Source organism: Cutaneotrichosporon oleaginosum (genome assembly GCF_008065305.1).
Source record: "Cutaneotrichosporon oleaginosum strain ATCC 20508 chromosome Unknown ATCC20508_contig05, whole genome shotgun sequence".
Classification (NCBI taxonomy): Eukaryota; Fungi; Basidiomycota; class Tremellomycetes; order Trichosporonales; family Trichosporonaceae; genus Cutaneotrichosporon; species Cutaneotrichosporon oleaginosum.
In genome coordinates this window covers 933,669-951,977 of record NW_027072174.1, presented here as the reverse complement: position 1 = coordinate 951,977, position 18,309 = coordinate 933,669, and the positions used below count along the sequence as shown (strand labels likewise).

The window sequence follows — 18,309 nt, the reverse complement described above, 5'->3', positions numbered from 1 at the left end:
GAGCGTCCCGAGTGGATCTCACCGACATATCTCCACATGGTGTTGAAGCAGGCCGAGGAGGAAGGTTACTCGGTCTTTGTCATCCGCCGTGCTGGCGAGGGCGCAGGGCAGGACGCGACGATCGACCCAGGAGAGGCGCATGGATGGGGTGACGCGGGCGTGGGTGAGCTCCCGGAGAGTTCCGCCGACCAGATCGCGCTCGCCCTCGGCGAGGTGTCCAGCCGCAGCGGCGGCCACGGGGGCGACAGCGAGCTGGGAGGCTCAAGGCATAGCACAAACCACTTCCCTTCCTTACAGGCTGGCCGTGAGTCATCTGGGCTTCGATCACAGCTCATCTCAGCTTCCGGTACTACCTCAACGTGGCCCGATCCCGAGCCCGCTTCGGGGGCGGGGAGTGGACGTCGCCGTCGGAGACAGGAGGATCTCACGTCCGACGGCGTAGGAGCGGTCGACCTCGTACCCGGCTCGTACCCGGGCAGCGGTTCGAGAACGCCTCAGCCATCTAGAAGCTATGTCGAGGTTGCGGCGTCCGGCGCCGGCCCCGATGAGGACGAGGAGCTGGATGAAGTCGACAACGCCCCCAGCAGCAGTCATGCCGGCGCCCACAACTTCCCGGGCATGTACGGAGGCCCGACCGACTTCCAATATCACAACCGCTCCTACGATGACGAGGACGAGGCACTGCAAGCCGCCCTGCGCGCGAGCATGGAGGACGTGCCAGACGGCTATGTGATGCCAGAGCTGGCCCCGTTAAGCGCCATTCCTCCGCGCGCCTCGCCCCCGCTGCCTACTCCACCGCCTGTTGCTGCTCCTGCGGCCCCGAGCCCATCTCCTTTACGTTCCGCGACGCGTGAGGACAGCATTATCGAAGACACGGACGACGACGAACCCGCGCACGAGCCCTCCCCAGGTGAGTTTGCGTGCCAGCCCGAGCCCGCCACCGTGTTTCGTGTTTCTGACATGGCAGAGGAACTTCGGCGAGCTCGCTTGGCGCGTTTCCAATGAGGCGGGATGGGAGACTGCGCCAAGAACGTCGGGCCAGATATGGCAGTGGCTGTGTAACAAGCATGCATTATGACAGGGGGCTGCGGTCGAAACCTGTGCTCGTTAGGCCATGCCGGCGGCCGTGAGGAGATCGAGAGGAGAGAGGCAAATGGCAGAGGAGGCGATCGGAAGCAGATGGGAGAAGTGGGAGGATGGGACGAAGGGTGAGAGGGGATTGCCAGGGAATGTCACGTCACAAGCCACGTCCATGTACCATCCCCCGGCCATGGGAACCCTGAAACCCTATGCATCATCATCGCCTGCACCCACAGTCGCACCACACTGCCTCTCCTGCCTTCCTTGTGCCAACAACACCATTCCACATCTTGGATCCACCAATCCACATCTCATCTCTGCCTCTTTCTTGTCAACCTCATTCATCCCCTTCGCGCTTTGACTTGGCAGCGGCAGCGTAATGCCCCTCAAGAATCTCCTCAAGGAACGTGAGTATGCACGAGCGCTGCCCGACACTCCGCAGCGCCCGCCACCTCGGTCTCGGTAACCGCTGCCGCCGCCGGGTCTGTGCCCGACACTCGCGCGAGCACGCTGACGCCGCAGGCTTTCGGAGCGCTATTCAGTCCATTCCACCAGGGCAGTGGAAGGCGCTAGTCACAGATGCCCACTCACAGGCGCTAATCGACTCGGTTTACACCAGCTACGACATCCTCCAGCAGAATGTGACATGTGCGTCTCAAGCGCGCGGCAGCGAGCGCTAACCCCAGCCGTAGAGCCACTACACTCGGCGCGGCAGCCCATGTCCGTTGATGGGCTGTATATCCTCACGCCCACCGCGCAGAATGTGCAGCGTGTCATCGCGGATTTTGCCAACGGGCGCAGGACGTACAAGTCGGCGCACTTGTATTTCATTGACGGTGAGTGTTGCTTTGAGCTGGCAGCTCGCCCCGTTGACCATGCTGACTCAAAGGCATCGACGATCGGCTTGCGACAAAGCTCACAGATACACTACACCCCATGGGAGTGCTCAAGGCGTTTGTCGAGCTGTACTGCAATGTCGAGCGTAGGTCGTGTGACCTTCTGCAAATCGCTGACTTGGAGCAACCGAGGACCGTGTCTTCTCCATGAAGACACCGTCAGCATTCTTCTCGTTCTATGGACAGTTGGGAGGACAGATCTCGGCTGACTTCGCCATGGAGGCGTTCCAAGATGATCTAGCCGTCACCAGTCGAACAGTGAGCTGCGCCCTCGTTGCGAGCTGACACCTAGATCCTTAGCACACTCGCCACGCTCAACGAGAACCCCTACATTCGCTACTACCAGCCCCATCACCACGCACCACTGGGCCCGCTGTCAGAGCGTGGTGTCCAGTCCTCTCGCGCTCCCCCACCAGAACCAGACCAGAACCCATCCAGCTTGCGGTGGCGCTCTGCTCTCGGATCGAGATCATCACACAAGCCGCCAGTGGGCGACTACCTGAGCAAGAAGATCGCCGTGCAGGTGCAGAGCGATTTGGACGAGTACATGACCAACAACCCCGAGTTCCCAGCGCCATCTGAACGGCCGCGCGGCGTCTTGTTCATCGTAGACCGCACGATGGACCCAGCAGCACCACTCCTCCATGAGTTCTGGTACCAGGCCATGGTCAACGACCTGCTCAAGGTCGAGGACGGCACGCGGTACAAGTACAAGTACGAGAATACGGTTGGCGCGAAGGAGACACGTGTGGCCATTCTCGACGACAACGACGAGGTCTGGGTGTCGATTCGCCATCTGCACATGAAGGACGCGATTGACCGGCTCATGACCGACTTTGGGCGGTTCGCACAGGAACACGCTGGCTTCAGAGGGTGAGTGGGTGCGCGACAACCGCAGCTGACAGCAGCAACGCCAACAACGTGCAGATCAATGACTTGAAAGACATGCTTGCGAGTCTGCCTCAGTTCCAGCAGCAGCGAGACCAATACTCGTTGCATCTGGACATGGCACAGGAGTGCATGAACCTGTTCGAGCAAAACAAGCTCAACCTGACAGCCCATGTTGAGCAGTGCTGCGCGACCGGGTTCACACCAGAGGGCAAGACGCCCAAGACGATTGTCGAGGAGATGGTGCCATTACTGGACGACCGGGCAATAAGCCAGCTGGACAAGGTGCGCATCATCGCCTTGTACATCATCTTCCGCGAGGGCGTCGCCGACGAGGACCGCCGGCGCTTGTACCAGCACGCGCGGCTGTCGATCACGGAGCAGGACATGATTAACAACCTTGTGCACCTGGGTATTAAAGTGGTGAAGGACAAGGAGAACCGTTTCCGAGGAGGACGTATTCGCAACAAGTACTCGCCCAAGGACGACCAGTACGACCTGTCGCGCTACAAGCCCGTGGTGCAGATCATGGCCGAGGACCAGGCAATCAACCGACTGGACCAGTCTGCGTTCCCCTACCTGCGCGACGCACCACAGGACTTGGCGCCCTCTGGGTCTCTGCGCGCGAGCCAGCCAGCAGCGCCCGTGAGCGCGGGCAACTCGCTCCGTTCCGCCCGTCCAACATGGCACAAGGCGACGTCGGCGCGCCAGACGACCGACCACCAGCAGCGATACATTATCTTTGTCGCGGGCGGTGTGACCTACTCGGAGATCCGGCAAGCATACACGCTCTCCGCCGCACTCGGCAAGGACATCATCATCGGCTCGACACACATCATCACCCCCGAGAGCTACCTGAAGGACGTGCGGTCTCTCGGCCGCGGCGGCATCGGTGGCAACCCACCATGCGGGATGCCGCAGCACGCGAATGCGCCTGGAAGGCCCGACTGGCGCAACCCCTCCGAGCCGATGCCGTACCAAGCCATCTTGGACCAGCGGTACTGGGAGCCCGAAGTGGGCCCGCCTCCCATGGCGCCGCCACCGCAGGCTGCGCCGCAGAAGCAGGGCGCGCTTAACGACGCGACGCGCGCATTCTCGGACATGAGTGTGTCGTCGCAGGCGTCCAAGAACTCGAAGCCAAAGGACGAGAAGGAGAAGAAGAAGCGCAACTTGTTCAAAATGAAGTGGGACAAGTAGTCGTCGGTGTGCATATGCATGGGATATTGGCTGCTTCGTGGGCCTGGGGACATTGTGGGGTGCTGGAGGGCGATAGTTGTGGAGGTCGTGATGAAATCGCGAATTGTAGTGTCTTGTACATGTGTAGGTGAGACCAGGTTGGCAATGCCCAAACCCGTCATGAAGGCGAGCATTTGCCGTTGTCTCCTCATCGCTGCCAAAGAGGCGTCGCTTGTCAAAAACTCTTCGCATTGCGCCTCTTGCGGCAGCCTTCGTGCAATGCCGGGCTGAATCGGTTTATAAGCAAACTGTGTGGCCACAGGCTCACAGCCCGTATAGCTCAGAGGTTTTAGAGCGTCTGGCTTCGATGGCTGCTATTAAGCACCCAAGTTACCAGACGGTCGCAGGTTCGATCCCTGTTGCGGGCTTTTTGTCACCTTGCGGCAACGTATCGGTGACAAGCTTGCCGGCTATCGGTGACTTACAAGTCAAGATCTCAATCACGCCACGGAGCACGTCATGGCGGCCGCCATTCGGAAGCTCAACTAATGTTGTCAGCAGGCGCCGACGCTGCACTTTCTGCATCGTACATTCACCATGTCCGTGCTCCGCAACGCCCTCCGTCCTCTTTCGCGCGGGTATGCGACCCAGGCCCCTCGCATTGTCGATGGCTTTGTCGGCGCCGTCGGCAACACGCCGTTGGTGAGTGCGACTATTTTAGCTCGACGAAAGGGGGGGCCTGCTATTCTGGCTCATAGCCGGCGTTGCAGGCTTGCTGGGTCTGGGTCATCCTTGACTCGTTGGACTAATCTCGCATCTGCGCAACCCGAACCAGTGCCAGCCTTGCGTCGTGCTCGCTGAGTATGCTTTGCTCTGGCTGACACCAGATCCGCCTGAAGCACGCCTCTGACGAGGTCGGCGCCAACATCTACGCCAAGGCCGAGTTCATGTCGCCCGGCGGGTCGATCAAGGACCGCGCGGCGCTCTACCTCGTCACGGATGCCGAGGCGAAGGGGCAGCTGCGTGCGGGCGGCACGGTAGTCGAGGGCACGGCGGGCAACACGGGCATCGGGCTAGCCCACGTCTGCCGCGCGCGCGGATACAAGTGTGTCATCTACATGCCGGACACGCAGAGCCAGGAGAAGATTGACCTGCTGCGGATGCTGGGCGCTGACGTGCGCCCCGTCCCCGCCGTGGCGTTCGACAACGAGATGAACTACAACCACCAGGCGCGGCGGTACGCCGAGTCGCTGGACAACGCGGTGTGGACGAACCAATTCGACAACACGGCGAACCGGGGCGCACACATTGTCTCGACGGGCCCCGAGATCTGGGAGCAGACGGGCGGCAAGCTCGACGCGTTCGTGTGCGCGACCGGCACGGGCGGCACGCTCGCCGGCGTCACGCGCTACCTGGTCGAGAAGAGCGAGGGGCGCGTCGAGAGCTACCTCGCCGACCCGCCCGGCTCGGTGCTCTACAACCTCGTCGAGAACGGCAAGCTCGCGCGCGAGGGCACCGGCTCCATCACTGAGGGGATCGGGCAAGGCCGTGTCACCGACAACCTCAAGCCCGACCTCGAGCTGCTTTCTGGCGCCGTCCACGTCCCTGACGCCGAGAGTATCCGCATGGTCTACCGCCTCCTTGCCGAGGAGGGGCTTTACGTTGGCGCGTCAAGCGCCCTCAACGTCTGGGCGGCCCAGGAGATCGCAAAGAAGAAGGGCAAGGGGTCTACCGTGGTCACCGTCAGTGAGTCTATCCGTTGAGCATCCTGGGCAGAGCGCTGACCCATCTGTCTGTGACGGCGCGTACCGCTACCAGGCGCGTCTCTTCAGCCGCGTGTGGCTCGAGTCGAAGGGTCTCCTTGAGGCTATCCCAGAGAACCTCCGCTCGTTCATCGTCCTTCCTTGAGCGAGCAGCATGATAGGCAGCAACAGCGTCGCAGTTCCTCGCCACAGGCGGTCGAGTGCGGCCACGACTCATGATCAGGTATAGGTTGGCATATGCATTGTTCGATTCGACTCTCCGCCTCCCCTCGGGCTCCCGAGTCCCTAGGAACATCTGCTGCCGATTCACTCTCCGCGCCGTGCCTCGACATCAGCTGCCCCGAGATATGAGTTCTGACCTTTCCGCTGAGAAATCCACGCCCCTTCCCCTCAGCCGTCCATGATACAGTGCATAGCAGACGTGATTAGCACATGTATTAATGCTACTCGGGATCACTGAGCTCCGACTGCGAGTCGTCCTGTCCGTCAGCCAAACCTGCACACCATCAGCTAAACTCACGTGGCCAAAGAACGCAAACGCCTTGGGCTTCTTGGCGCCCACATGCGGCGAGCCAGATCTAGAGTTGCTGCTGGCGCGCACCTCGCGCGCACGCGAGCGCGACCTAGACCGGCCCTGGCGCGGCGTGCGCCCACCGTCGTAGTTGACGTTCGAGCGGCGGCCGGTCCGGTCGTACAGATCTGGCGGGGCGAGCGTCATGTCGCTCTCAGTCCTGGGAATGCCTTCAGGGAGCGGGGGCACCTCGTCCTCGGCCTCGGCGTGCTCGTCTGTCTCGTCGTGCAGAATAGCAGCAATCGCAATAGGTGTGCCCTCTCCCACGGAGGACACACTCGGTGGGCGGTGAGCGGCCACTTCGTTGAGCTCGGGTTCGTCGTCGTCGTCGTGGCCCCGGATTTCGACGCGCTTGAGCTTGCTCTCAACCTTCGCCAGCGCGTCAAACAGGTGTCGCTGGCTGATTGGAGGCGGGCCCTCGTAGCTGCAGGCGAAACGGTCAGGCGACTGGACGCCCGAGCGGAACTCGCTGTCGTCTCTGAGGTGACGTAGTTGCGTGTGCACGCGCAGAGGCTTGGCGGGAGCAAAGTTGCTCTCCATGTCGTCCTTCGGCGGGGGCGTGAGCTCGCCACCGGATCGGTCGTCGATGTCGAACTCATCCTCCTCCGAGGAGGCGTCCGTGTCGTGGTCGCCGTCGCTGCCACTGAGCCCATTCGGTTCCTTGTATGGGTCGTACGGGTGGTCCTCCTCGACAACGACAAACGACTTCTGCCGCTCGCGCTCGTTCCACTTGAGCGTACGCTGGATACTGCGGAACCAATCTGTGCTCTGCTTGTCTGCGCACACTGTCGGGAACGGGTACTTGGAAGCCGTGATCTTGATGTGGTCGCCCTCTGTTTTGTCAGCACTATAGAAGCCAGGGCGCGCTTACGCTTGAGCTCCACACGGCCGCGACCGTCGAAGGACGCCCACGCTGTGGAGCGCGAGTTGTAAGGGACGCAGACACGAAGCTCCATGCCATCTGGAAGAAGCATGGGACGGAATGAAAGCGTGTGCGGGCAGATCGGAGTGATAAGGATAGCTGGAATGCCCGGGTGCACCAGCGAGCCGCCCGCCGATAGCGAGTATGCGGTAGAACCAGTTGGTGTGGACACCGTAAGACCGTCCGCCTGCACCGTGGTGAGGTGATGATCGTCGCCAAACACCTCGAGCAGGGACACGAAGGGGCTCGGCCCGCGGTCCACCACAAGGTCGTTGAGGACCTCAAACTGCTCGACAGGACGTGTAGTGAAGCACATGATCTCCTTGTCCCTCCCGTGCCGGTCGTTGTCGACACTGCCTATCGGCGTCCCGCCCTCAAGAGCCTCCCACCCGTCGCGATCGACCTGCTCGATGAGGATTTCGCCCCCGGGCTTGCGGATGGCTTTGCGTTTCCTCCCCTTCCCGATGACCATGGACGCGTCAGGCGCAACAGCGCGGTAGACAGTACACGTGAACCGCATGCGGAGATTGACTCGTATACCATCGTCGATGCACTTGTCGAGCGTATCCTGGTAGTGCTTGAAGTCAAAGTTGGTCAGGAAGCCGAGTGAGCCCAACGCAAATGGCAGCACGGGTGGCACGATTCGCTGGAATAGCCACGAGGTGAAGAGCACGGTGCCGTCGCCACCGAGTGTGACAACGAAATCGAATAGCTGGGGCGAGTTGGAGCACATCTCGGGCGTCCAGAAACGCAGTTGACCCATATCCTTCTTGTCTCCCTGGGCACCGCTCGTCGTGCTCCACGAGCTCGCCATTGTCGAAATGCTAGCGCTGCTCGCGCTTGCCGAGGTGGATGTCCTCCGGCGGCTAGCGATCGGCTCGAAGAGCTGCGGGTAATCGCGCTGCATGCCAGCCGCGTCGAATCGCTTCGAGTTGCGCAGCTGATTGTCGACGTAGACGATCATTCCACGATCTGGGGACATGTTGCGGGCCTGCCGCATATCGTGGGTGCTGGACGCCGCCGCGGGCTTGCGCAGCATGCAGTACAGCGCAAGCTCACGGGTAAGGGTGATGAGCCGGTTGTCGCGCGCCTTGGTAACGACGAGAATCGTCTGGATACGCGATCTGACCCGTGTGCGGCCCAGCTCACGGCTGACTTCGCGCACGCCCTGCGCCGTCTCTGCCAGCTGTCGGCTAAGCGAGGAGGGCTCATCTTCATCGTCGTCATCGTCGTAGTCGGTGAATCCATCATCGTAGATGGCGCTGCTGTCGAAGCGCGACACATTTGAACCCTCACTCTCGTAGCCGCGGTCGATGCGCTCGACCTTCTCCGCCGGTGCTGGGTGCGCCGGTGTGAGGGGCTTGAGTATACCTGGCCGCCGGGGCCGGGGAGGCACATGTTGCTTGACAGGCTCGATGGGCTTGCGCAGCTCGCGCTGCTCTTCCCGCCGGCCGCGAGTAGCGGGCGGGTGTTCGTGCTTGCCTCGCAGCCAACCGGAGAGACTCCCGTGCTTGTCCAGCCCGGAGTGAATGAAGTACGGCGTGTCCATCTGGTCAACCTCGGGACTCATGTGTACCTTCTTCTTTGCTGGTGGGTGGAGCGGCCCGGGATGGTTGTGGACGTTGCTCATGCTGAGAGGGTTAGAAGGGGAGACGGCGAGCGGCGTGTTCTGCGTCAACGACGAGTGCTGCTGTGACAGCGGCGAGGAGACCACGGGACGAGTGCTTGAGGAGCCGATGCTGGGAATGGGGGTGGCGTCGTCGCGGGTGAGACTCAGCTGGGAGGGAGTTGCGTTTCCGCCGCTGGAGACGATGGGAATGGGTGCAGACCCCTGGTGCTGACCGTTAACATAGGGCTGAGACATTTCGAGTCTTGGATAGTAGTACGAGCTGGCCCGAGGCGTAGGGAGCGAAGCGCTTGAAGGGTGGGCGCAGGATCTGCGACAATGAGCAGTGCCCGAGCACAGATGTGGGCCGTGAGCTGCGGGGGGTGGCTTGATCTCAAAGCTCAATAGCCCACTAGCTCAAGGTGACTGAGAGCGAGTGACGGCCAGTGCACGTGCGCATATACTCCTGACTCGAACACTGTCGGTCGTTGTCCGAGGTCGAGACGGAGGGCTACGAGTGCAAGCGTGCGTGTGTGGGGTGACGTGTGGAAGGAGAAGATGGGTAGAGCAAATACGCGATACCCCCTGTCTCCTACGTCAAGAAAGTTGTGGAGTGGCGTAGGGCGTAAAGTGGGGACGTGCGCGTAGAGCTGGGAGATGTGTCTAGGCGCTGTGGCGAAGAGGTGGGGTCGTGGTAGCCGCGCTGAGGGCGATGGAGCAGATGCGAGAGTTAGAGATGGGAAGATGGGCGTTGTTGACGGTTGCGCAACAAGTGGTGGTGGGCGATCTTGAGCATGTCGGGGCCGCGGCTGAATGGCGGCTGACGGAGCACGGAGGAAGGAAACTTGTTCCTCCACCTTTGTGGACCTGGATCAACCCCTCGGCGCACTCGGCCCAGTCGCACCAGTCGTCGGGCCCTCCGACTTTCCGCCACCGTCCTTCGCCTTTCCGCGCCCACCGAAATGTGGCCCACTCCAATCTTTCGCGCTCTTTCGTTACGCCAAGGCGTGCAAGGCGCCTCCGACCTCCTGGCCCCCGCCTGGGCGCATGTGCGTACAACAACGTACATCGGCTCATGGCCCGAGTCCCCCTCCATCTCATAGGGTTCACTCTGCCCGCTCCCCCACCCACCCCTGAGCGGAGATGCAATGCCTCGTACTCCGAAATACCTGATTCCAGTGATATCCCAGCTTCCTGGCCATCTAACCCACACGTGCAATGCAATCAGCTATATGAGAATATCAGCCTCAATCTCACGCCCCGCCCTCGCGCATCTACGACCGGACCGAGTCTATCACATGCCATCCGGACCGGGCTTCAGCCTGCTTGTCAGCAATTGTATCGTCCAAAGAAACTCACGATGACCGGCCTGCGCGCAAGATCTCGTCAGTGCCGAGCAGGTTGACCGCGATGACCGAACAAGAGTGAAGCATCTGCCTCTTGACGCGGTAGTTGTCCCAGACGCCCTCCGTAACCGGGTTCATAGGCTCGCCGGACTTGAGGTCTAGGCCAACGGGGTCGTCCGTCTCCTCTGCCTCAGTCTGCAGGGCGACGATAGTGTCCTGCACGTCAAATCCGCCATTTGCCGCCAGCGTCTTGGGGATCACCAGAAGCGCATCAGCGAAGGCCTGCACACCGAGCTTGGCCCTCCCCTTGGTCTTGGCCTTAACCTCGTTGGCAAGGAAGGTCGAGCAGGCAATCTCAAAGGCGCCAGCTCCGGGGATGAGGCACTTGTCCTCGATCGCGTTCTTGACGGCACGGAAACCATCACGAAGAGCGTCCTGAATCTGGTTCATGGTGTGGGCGTTGGGGCCTGGTGTCAGTCAAGATGTTGCAGACGTGATATCTCACCCTTGATGAGCATGGTCACACTCTTGGGCTCCTTGACGTCCTCGATGAAGGTGTACTTCTCCTCGCCGAGCGTGTGCTCATACACGAGACCGGCCCAACCCAGGACGTCGGGGGACAGGTCCTCGACCGAGTTCTGAGCAACACCACCGCAAGCAAGCTGCAAGCGCTCCATGTTTCGCCGCTTGGCACGACGGAGCGCAAGAATGCCGTTCTTGGCGAGCACATCAAGTGACATAGGGTCGATACCCTTCTGGTTGACGACAACAAAGCCGCGCGGCTTCTCGTCGTCGTTCATTGCCTGGTCGCACACGTGGTTCTTCAGCTCCACGATCTTCTTCAGCCGGTCGTCGAGGAAGCGGCGCTCCGACTCGACAAGCTTCTCACGCTGCTCGGCCGAGGAGTAGAAGAAGCCTGAGTTGACCTCCGTCTTCTCGTACTCGAGCGAGACGTTGAGAGTGAGAATGTAGGCATTCTCTACGCGCTTGGGCATGTCTGGGTGGCGCGCACCGTGGTCCATGACGAGACCACGGATAAGCTTGGTGTCCGTGTCGGTGCGGTGCTGCATCTTCATGACCTCAATCATGTGAAGGTCGATGGGCTGACGGTACACCTTTGCATCGGCCGAGTCAACAAGGGGCGCGGGAGGCTGGATGGCGAGGACAGCGTCGGTGACATCGTTGGCGAGCTTGCGAGCAAGCTGAGCGTACAGCTTGGTCGAGAGCGAAGTGTGGGCGACGCTAATCAGGTTGGCGCGGTCAAGCGTTGGCGTCTGCTTGAAAGAGTCAAGGAATGCGAGCGCCTCCTTCTTCGCGATGTCGTACCCGTCACCGATGACGCGTGGGTGCACGCCCTCCTGGATGTAGCGGTCGGCCTGCTTGAGAAGCTCGCCGACGAGAAGCACAACCTGAGTTGTGCCGTCCCCGACCTGCTCGTCCTGGGCAACAGCTGTGCGCGCAATCATGGCCGCGGTAGGGTTCTAATGTCAGCTAGCTCGACACTAATAACAAACCTGAATCTGCATCTCCGAGAGAAGGACTTTCCCGTCCTGCGGTGGTTAGTTAAGGCGTGAGACTTGACAAACCTTGGTCATCTTAATCTGCCCAGAGCCGTCTACAAGCATTTTGATGGTACCACGCGGGCCTAAGGTCAGACGTGCGTCAAGCAACTATCAGCCGTTACCCACCAAGGTTGCTCTTAACAACATTTGCGAGACCAACAGCGCCAGCCTGGCCGTTAGCTAAACTCGAACATGGGGGTTGGACGCGCGACTCACCGTGTTGACCTGGAGTGCCTGTGTCCGACGGACACTCTCGGCGCGAGGGTTGATGAGCTCGAGGCTGCTCATGGCGGCGTCGCTCGGTGGTGTGCGGGAGGAAGAGAGGCGCTTTTGAACTGTTCGACTATGTCGAGAAGGAAGAGAGACTTGTTGGGGACGACGGGGAGGACAGTTGGAATGTCTTGGAATCGCTCGGTGCGCGCTGGACGTGGTGCGTGTTCGAAACCTCTGAACGCGTGTTCAACGACCAGGTGGAGGCCACGTGGGTCTATCTTTCAGACATTTGTTTTCCATTTCTCCAGCACTCCGATTGCCACCCAACTCCTCGTCACCTTCATTGTCACTTCACTCATGACATGTCGGCGCTCAATTCGGTCGTCAACAAGCTCGTGAGAGCGGCCGCCTCGGTTCCCGCGGAGATTTCCGACGCCGACCTCGACGCCCACGTAGCCCGCATCCTCGCTGAGGAGGCCAAGGCCAACGACCACAAGTGGTCGGAGCTTGGTCTCGGCGCCTACCTCAACCGCGAGCAGGGCCGCGATTCGTGAGCCATTTGGTTGACACTTTTCGCTAACAGTAGTCCAGACCCGAGCGCGCCGAAGCCTAACAAGCGCCTCTTGTCCAGCATTATCCGCCAAGTCGATGGGCACAACAACGCGCTGCTTCGTCGACAAGCTGAAGCAGCGCAACAGGCGCGCCGCGCTCGCGAGCCCGAAAGGAAGCCGAGGGGAGATGGAAAAGCCGGCGCAAACAGGCTATTTGGAGGCGCAATGAGGGGGCTGGGCGACAGAGAACGGAAACCCTCGCGGTCTGATCGTCGCGAGAATGACCAGTCCGAGCGGAGCCAGCGCGAGGTGAACAAGCGCGAGGTGAACAGGAGGGATCGATCCCAGGAGCGCAATCGCAACTCCGATTCCCATCGTGATCGTGATGATCGCCGTGACCGGGGGGAGGGGGGGCGCGAGCGCCGTCGTGGCCTTTCGCCTTCGCCCGCCCGCTCCCGCTCCCGCTCGCCGCGCCGTCGTCGTCATTTCGACAAAGAGGAAGGTGATCGCAAGGCCCGCGGTCGTTACGAATCGAACGATGAGGACCGCCGCGCGCGCCGGCGCGAACACCGGGAACGCTCCCGTGACCGTCGTAGCGACAAGAAGAGAGACCGCTCGCGTAGTCGTGATCGCGACCATCAACAGAGAGAAGAAGATCACGATCGCTCTCATCGTCGCCACCCGCGTCATCGCTCTCGTTCTCGTTCTCGCTCACCGCCTCCATCGCCGCCTGCCCCACCTTCCCGCTCTCGCACCCGCGAAACCCGAGGCGATGATCGGCCCCGGGAACCTTCCGCGTCGCCCCCACCGCCTCCGTCGCGCATATCCCGCATGGACCGATACTTCAAGCGTGATTATGACCCACGCCTCGATGTCGGCGAGGTTCCCAAGACTGGACCAGTGACCGCCGTGGGGTGGGACAATATGCTTGCGGTTCTAAAGGAGCGCGGGAAGAAGGTGAGCTAAATCGTCACTGTGCTTAGCTAACTGATAGCGCCGCCGTAACTCGCCGACTCTCTCAACTTCGCCTGAGCCTGAACGGAAGTCGCGTTCCAATGACTTGCCGCCGAGAACTGTGGCCAGCTCAATGCCGGCAGACATGAAGGAAATTTTGGAGATGGAGTACACGCGTCGTGGCCAAACGCGCGCATGGGACGTCGGGAAGGACACAGAAGATTAGAGCATAAACAATGTCACACAAGCACATATCATAGGGTGTATTCATATCGACTCGTTGTATCATATACATGGAAACTTGCACGCACACATCTACGAGGTGAATCGGTTGAAGAGACCCTTGACAGCCTGCAGTCAGTTTCACTTTGCCCAAGCTAACTCACATCTCGAGCGTAGGGGATGTACGACAGCGAGTACCAAAGCATTCTGATGGTCAGCGCCAGCCAATGCCTCTCCTCGAGCCGAGGTCGACGTACGCGAGCCACTGGATGATAACAAAGATGATAGCAACACCACCCCCAACGAGGAAGGCAATGACAAATGTCAAGACCAGGGACACAAGCATGAGGATGGTCGCGACGATGCGCACTGGCTTAAACATGAGCTTGGCCTGCCGCCTAAACCCGATGAGGAAGCCAGTGCCGACGAGAGAGATGATCGCGCCGACGCCGAAGAGCGCTGCAGTCAGTGGAGATTGTCATTGACCTACTCACCTGCAAAGGCGCTCGACTGCCCCGTAATCAACAGAATGGCGCCGAGGAGCGAGCATGCAAAGCCGCCAATGAAGCCTGAGATGAGCTGCTACCAGCTACGAAAGCCTACACCCCGCAAACGCCATGATACGTTCAGTGCGCGAGAACCCCAGGCCTTTGAATGCGCCTTCCTCCTGGCAATTAGCTGCGCACGCTTGTTCTCTGGGCTCTGCTACGTACGCCGCCAAATGTCATGTTCTCGGGCAGGGCGTCGAGGTCTGGGTAAGCGGGGCCAACAAGAGGACGATATGGACGCACTCATCCATCCTTGTGGAGCCATTTTGAGCTGTAAGTGTTTGGTTGAAGAGAAGAGGATGTGAGAATGTAGGTGGCAAGATCAATGGCATGACGATCCTGTAGTGCTGTGCTGTCCGAGACTCCTTGCTCGGCATGCTCGGACGCTGATCGCGTCTCCCATTCTGAATTCCGCTGCCGTTCTACGCGCTTTGACTTTTGTAATAGTCATGCCACGCGATATTGCTTGACACGTGGTCTGGGCAATGCTAATCGAGCTTAATCAATCCTCCCGTCTGTGAACAAAAGAGGTCAACTTCCCTCCCGTGGGATCGAATAATGGCTGTAAAATGACGTGTCCCCTGATAAACCTGATCTCGCACACTCTCCACGCTTTGCCACTCCCAACCTGGCTCCTGTGACTCAACCATCGTTCACAACACCTCCTCCTCTTTGCTCGCCACAGACCAATGACGATGGTCAGCATCCCGGCCGCGATGACTCTCGCTCCGGGTAGCTCGTCTACATCTCAGTCACCGGCACTCACCCCGCCCCCCGCTTCCGCGTTCGAGCCGGTCCCCCCGACCCTCGATGCCGCCCTCGCCGCAGGCTTCATGGGCTCGCTGGACGTGCTTCGCTGCGCGCGTCTCAGCCTCCTCCACTCGCTCCCGCGAGTCGGCATTGCCTGGTCTCTGTGGTGTGGGCACTGCGGTGCTCTTCGCGAGGTTGGTGATGACACGGTGATGGTGGCGAAGCCGAGTCGCAAGCGCGACTCGGAGGGCTTCCTCAAGGCCGAGGGTTAGTATATTGCTTTGGCTACTGCCTTGGCGCTGACGCAAAGCCGAGGATGAGCTCGAGGCCGAGCTGAACGCGCAATTTGCTGCGCTCGAGGAAGAGGAGGAAAAGGCGCGCCCTGCGCGCCGCCCGCAGCGCCGCCGTCGCGCGCCGCACTGCGCTTTGTGCGGGACTAAGTTCCAGCGGCCTCGCCCAATCCCGCCGCCCTACCCTGCGGCGAGAGCGGCTCGCACGCGTCGCCAGAGCGCACTCGCAGCCGACGCGCAGGCGCAAGCCAAAGAGGCGGCACTCAGCCCCGCAGGCACTCTTGATGCCGGGCAGCTTCTCGGCGCCGCGCAGGCGCCGGTCCCGGTTCAGGCCCAGGCCCAGGCCAAGCCAGCGCCAGGACTCAAGAACGTTGCGTCTGGCAGCCCGACGGCGTCGTACCCCCAGCCGAAGAGCGCGCCGCCGCCGCAGCCCAACGGCGGCATTGTCACCACTCTGCCGACCTCGCCCCCGCCGGCTAAGAAGCGCAAAGTGAAGAAATCGGGTCTCAAGCAGCTCCTTGCTCAGAACGCTGCGCGCGAGATCCAGAAGGGCTCAGGCAACTGGGGCCTGGGCTAGCCATAATGAGGCGGTACCGAGATCCCGACGACTTGAAGCCTCCGCTCAACGACAAGCTCCGCTTGCAAAGACGTCTTCAATCACTCGGTCACCTGTAGCAATATTTTGTATCCTTAACACTCTCTCCTCTTACGCTTCTCCTCCGGGAGGAGCGAGAACGAGACGATGGTCTCCTGCGGGGGCGCTTGCCTATTCGGTAAGGGCAAGCTACCATCGTTTCTCCTAATTCTCCCATTCTGTTGAGAGTCGTTAGCGTTGTCAGAAAACAGAAAATCCATGTATGTGTGTCGTGTGCGCCAAAGGCTGGGGGCCTGGAGGATAGGTGAGCATGAGGTTACACTGCAGATGTTTGGATGAGCCAAGAGGATGGCAGCTGGGTGGATCGGGTGGAGGCGTGTGCGGAGACGCGTGTCATCAGGAACAAACCAAATGACTATCTCTGCATCTGCCATCTCCCAACCCACCATGTCCAACCTTTCCGACGACACACTCAGGAGGGTGCGCGCTGTCGAGCAGAGCAAGCTAACATCAGATTCTGCAGCAGATCCAGACGCAGGCGGTGACGAGCCAGCGGCAATTGGGCCTTGTGCGCGCGCAGACGCAGGCCAAGGAGAAGGAGCGCCGTATCCTCGAGCTCACCATGCGTGAGCTGGGCACCGTTCCAGCCGGCGAAGGGCGGATGTTCCGCGGCGTGGGCAAGATGTGAGTGTGCGCAGCTGCGAGCTGGAGTGGAGCCTGGCGGCGAGGAAGGAGCATTGGGACCACGAAGGAAGCCAATGGGTGCGAGGGCGACAGAGAAGAGGATGTAGTGGCCCAACAGCATGCCTCCTGGTTCTCAACGCGGATCACCCGCGCCGTGTGTCCGATACGCGCTATTACGATGGCTTGCGTAGCTCTGAGAGCACGCGTCAAAGGGGCTTCTACGCGGATATGGTTGAGCGGCGCCCTCGGCGCGCGCAGCTTAGATCGAGACTACCAACTTTGCATTTTGCTCCACAACCGCTCGGCGATGGCGTGGGACGCGTCCAGCCCCGACCGCCGTGCTGCTCGTCACTTCACCCGCACCATCCACTCGATGCCCCTCCTCATCTTTCACTTTCTCACGCTTTAAAGGCCGCGCTCACACCAGGTTCATCGAGCAGCCTCGCGCGGAGATCAACAGCAAGCATGAGGCGTTGAAAACCTCGCTGAGCGACGACATCTCTAGCCTGCAAAAGAAGGCCAAGTATTTGGAGCGGCAGTTGGAGGAGGCCAACAGCCAGCTGCGCGATATCGTGAGCTGATCCGTTCGTCTAGGCGCAACTTACACCAGTTCCACAGCCAGCAGCGTGAGGCCGCGCGTCAGTCGTAGCAGCACAGCAGCATTATAGACGTCTCCCATCATACCCTCACACGCATCATCACGCCCGCTGTCATAATCCCTATGAGATGCATGGGAATGTAGCTACTACCCTGCTGCGTTCTCTTTTACGCACCAACGCGCATGACTGTGGTTAGCTCTGCGCAAGCAAGTTCGATTGCGCTATACTCACTGGCGTTGATAAGGTCGCCCTTCTCAGCCTCGAGAGCCTCGCGCGCCTTCTCCGGGGTGCAGCCGGTCTGGGCGACGACGAGCTTGACGTCCTCCTCCTCGACCTTGCCGCTGCCACCCGTGCCGACCTTCTTCTCGGTCTTCTCGCCGGCCTCAAGGTCAGGAGCGCTGTAAACACGAAGCGAAAGCGGGGCATGTGCGTATGTGTAGAGAGAGTCAACGCAGTTGGCACGGAGTTGAGTCGCGGTTTATCGTGTGGCAGTGGGATGGTAGCGGAGATGCCAATGGTTATTGACAGAAAACAATGTCATGTAAACAAGTGAGCAGATCGAGCGTCAGCGCCATTCGCTTGATAATTGCGGGCCTCTAACTCACTCGTCACCGCCCATCAGCTCCTCGAGGGACTGGGGAACGCCGTCCTTGAATCCGCCGGCGGCGTGGGCAGCCTGAGCGGCCTGGGTGGAGGCCTGGAGCTGCTGAGCCGCAGCGATCTGCGCGGCGCTGTTGGGGTCCTCGACCTTGGGCTCGCCGAACACAATGTAGCAGTCCGACCCAGGGCTCTTGTAGACCTCGGGGTTGGCGACGACAACAAGGATGTTCTTGGCGCGGCGGAGCGTCACACGCTGGATTCCGGGAACCTTCTTGAGGCCGAGGCCCTCGAGGGCCTTGCGCGCCTTGCGCTCGGGGCGAGAGTGGATCTCGACGGACGCGCCGTCCTCAATGTTGAGGTTCTCGACCTGGTTCTCGAGCGACATGTTTAGTGAATGTGGGGCGGAGACGGAGTCGGGTCGCAGAGATCGAGGTGACGAGCGCGAAGGAAGGCGGACCGGTTTGGTGATTGGGCCGAAAGAGTCGAATTAACA

The 18,309-nt window shown here is 60.7% G+C and overlaps 9 protein-coding genes across 9 annotated transcripts; 5 read left to right on the top strand and 4 right to left on the bottom strand.

The window, feature by feature from the left end:
- Positions 1-1,459: 1,459 nt before the first annotated feature.
- COLE_05906 (uncharacterized protein) lies at positions 1,460-4,061 on the top strand (the record flags this gene model as incomplete). Its single annotated transcript, XM_018421829.2, has 7 exons — positions 1,460-1,487; positions 1,603-1,728; positions 1,767-1,916; positions 1,970-2,062; positions 2,101-2,234; positions 2,269-2,849; positions 2,885-4,061. 7 exons carry the CDS (start codon positions 1,460-1,462, stop codon positions 4,059-4,061), a joined length of 2,289 nt encoding a protein of 762 aa, XP_018282364.1.
- Positions 4,062-4,637: 576 nt separating this feature from the next.
- COLE_05905 (uncharacterized protein) lies at positions 4,638-5,948 on the top strand (the record flags this gene model as incomplete). The annotated part of the gene is made up of 3 exons (XM_018421828.2): positions 4,638-4,742; positions 4,928-5,786; positions 5,833-5,948. 3 exons carry the CDS (start codon positions 4,638-4,640, stop codon positions 5,946-5,948), a joined length of 1,080 nt encoding a protein of 359 aa, XP_018282363.1.
- A 186-nt stretch (positions 5,949-6,134) lies between these two features.
- Positions 6,135-8,845, bottom strand: COLE_05904 (uncharacterized protein; the record flags this gene model as incomplete). Its single annotated transcript, XM_018426171.2, has 2 exons — positions 6,135-7,207; positions 7,246-8,845. 2 exons carry the CDS (start codon positions 8,843-8,845, stop codon positions 6,135-6,137), a joined length of 2,673 nt encoding a protein of 890 aa, XP_018282362.1.
- Positions 8,846-10,196: 1,351 nt separating this feature from the next.
- Positions 10,197-12,098, bottom strand: COLE_05903 (uncharacterized protein; the record flags this gene model as incomplete). The annotated part of the gene is made up of 7 exons (XM_018421827.2): positions 10,197-10,224; positions 10,262-10,715; positions 10,754-11,729; positions 11,763-11,798; positions 11,835-11,893; positions 11,937-11,979; positions 12,027-12,098. The coding sequence occupies 7 exons, from the start codon at positions 12,096-12,098 to the stop codon at positions 10,197-10,199; spliced, it is 1,668 nt and encodes a 555-aa protein (XP_018282361.1).
- A 287-nt stretch (positions 12,099-12,385) lies between these two features.
- On the top strand, positions 12,386-13,754 carry COLE_05902 (uncharacterized protein; the record flags this gene model as incomplete). Its single annotated transcript, XM_018421826.2, has 3 exons — positions 12,386-12,573; positions 12,610-13,531; positions 13,569-13,754. 3 exons carry the CDS (start codon positions 12,386-12,388, stop codon positions 13,752-13,754), a joined length of 1,296 nt encoding a protein of 431 aa, XP_018282360.1.
- Positions 13,755-13,843: 89 nt separating this feature from the next.
- COLE_05901 (uncharacterized protein) lies at positions 13,844-14,563 on the bottom strand (the record flags this gene model as incomplete). Its single annotated transcript, XM_018421098.2, has 7 exons — positions 13,844-13,879; positions 13,915-13,957; positions 14,008-14,209; positions 14,245-14,319; positions 14,360-14,417; positions 14,464-14,501; positions 14,542-14,563. The coding sequence occupies 7 exons, from the start codon at positions 14,561-14,563 to the stop codon at positions 13,844-13,846; spliced, it is 474 nt and encodes a 157-aa protein (XP_018282359.1).
- A 424-nt stretch (positions 14,564-14,987) lies between these two features.
- Positions 14,988-15,915, top strand: COLE_05900 (uncharacterized protein; the record flags this gene model as incomplete). The annotated part of the gene is made up of 2 exons (XM_018426301.2): positions 14,988-15,315; positions 15,359-15,915. 2 exons carry the CDS (start codon positions 14,988-14,990, stop codon positions 15,913-15,915), a joined length of 885 nt encoding a protein of 294 aa, XP_018282358.1.
- A 465-nt stretch (positions 15,916-16,380) lies between these two features.
- Positions 16,381-17,266, top strand: COLE_05899 (uncharacterized protein; the record flags this gene model as incomplete). Its single annotated transcript, XM_018421825.2, has 4 exons — positions 16,381-16,413; positions 16,448-16,617; positions 17,045-17,189; positions 17,228-17,266. The coding sequence occupies 4 exons, from the start codon at positions 16,381-16,383 to the stop codon at positions 17,264-17,266; spliced, it is 387 nt and encodes a 128-aa protein (XP_018282357.1).
- Positions 17,267-17,817: 551 nt separating this feature from the next.
- On the bottom strand, positions 17,818-18,201 carry COLE_05898 (uncharacterized protein; the record flags this gene model as incomplete). Its single annotated transcript, XM_018421824.2, has 1 exon — positions 17,818-18,201. The coding sequence occupies one exon, from the start codon at positions 18,199-18,201 to the stop codon at positions 17,818-17,820; it is 384 nt and encodes a 127-aa protein (XP_018282356.1).
- Positions 18,202-18,309: the final 108 nt, after the last annotated feature.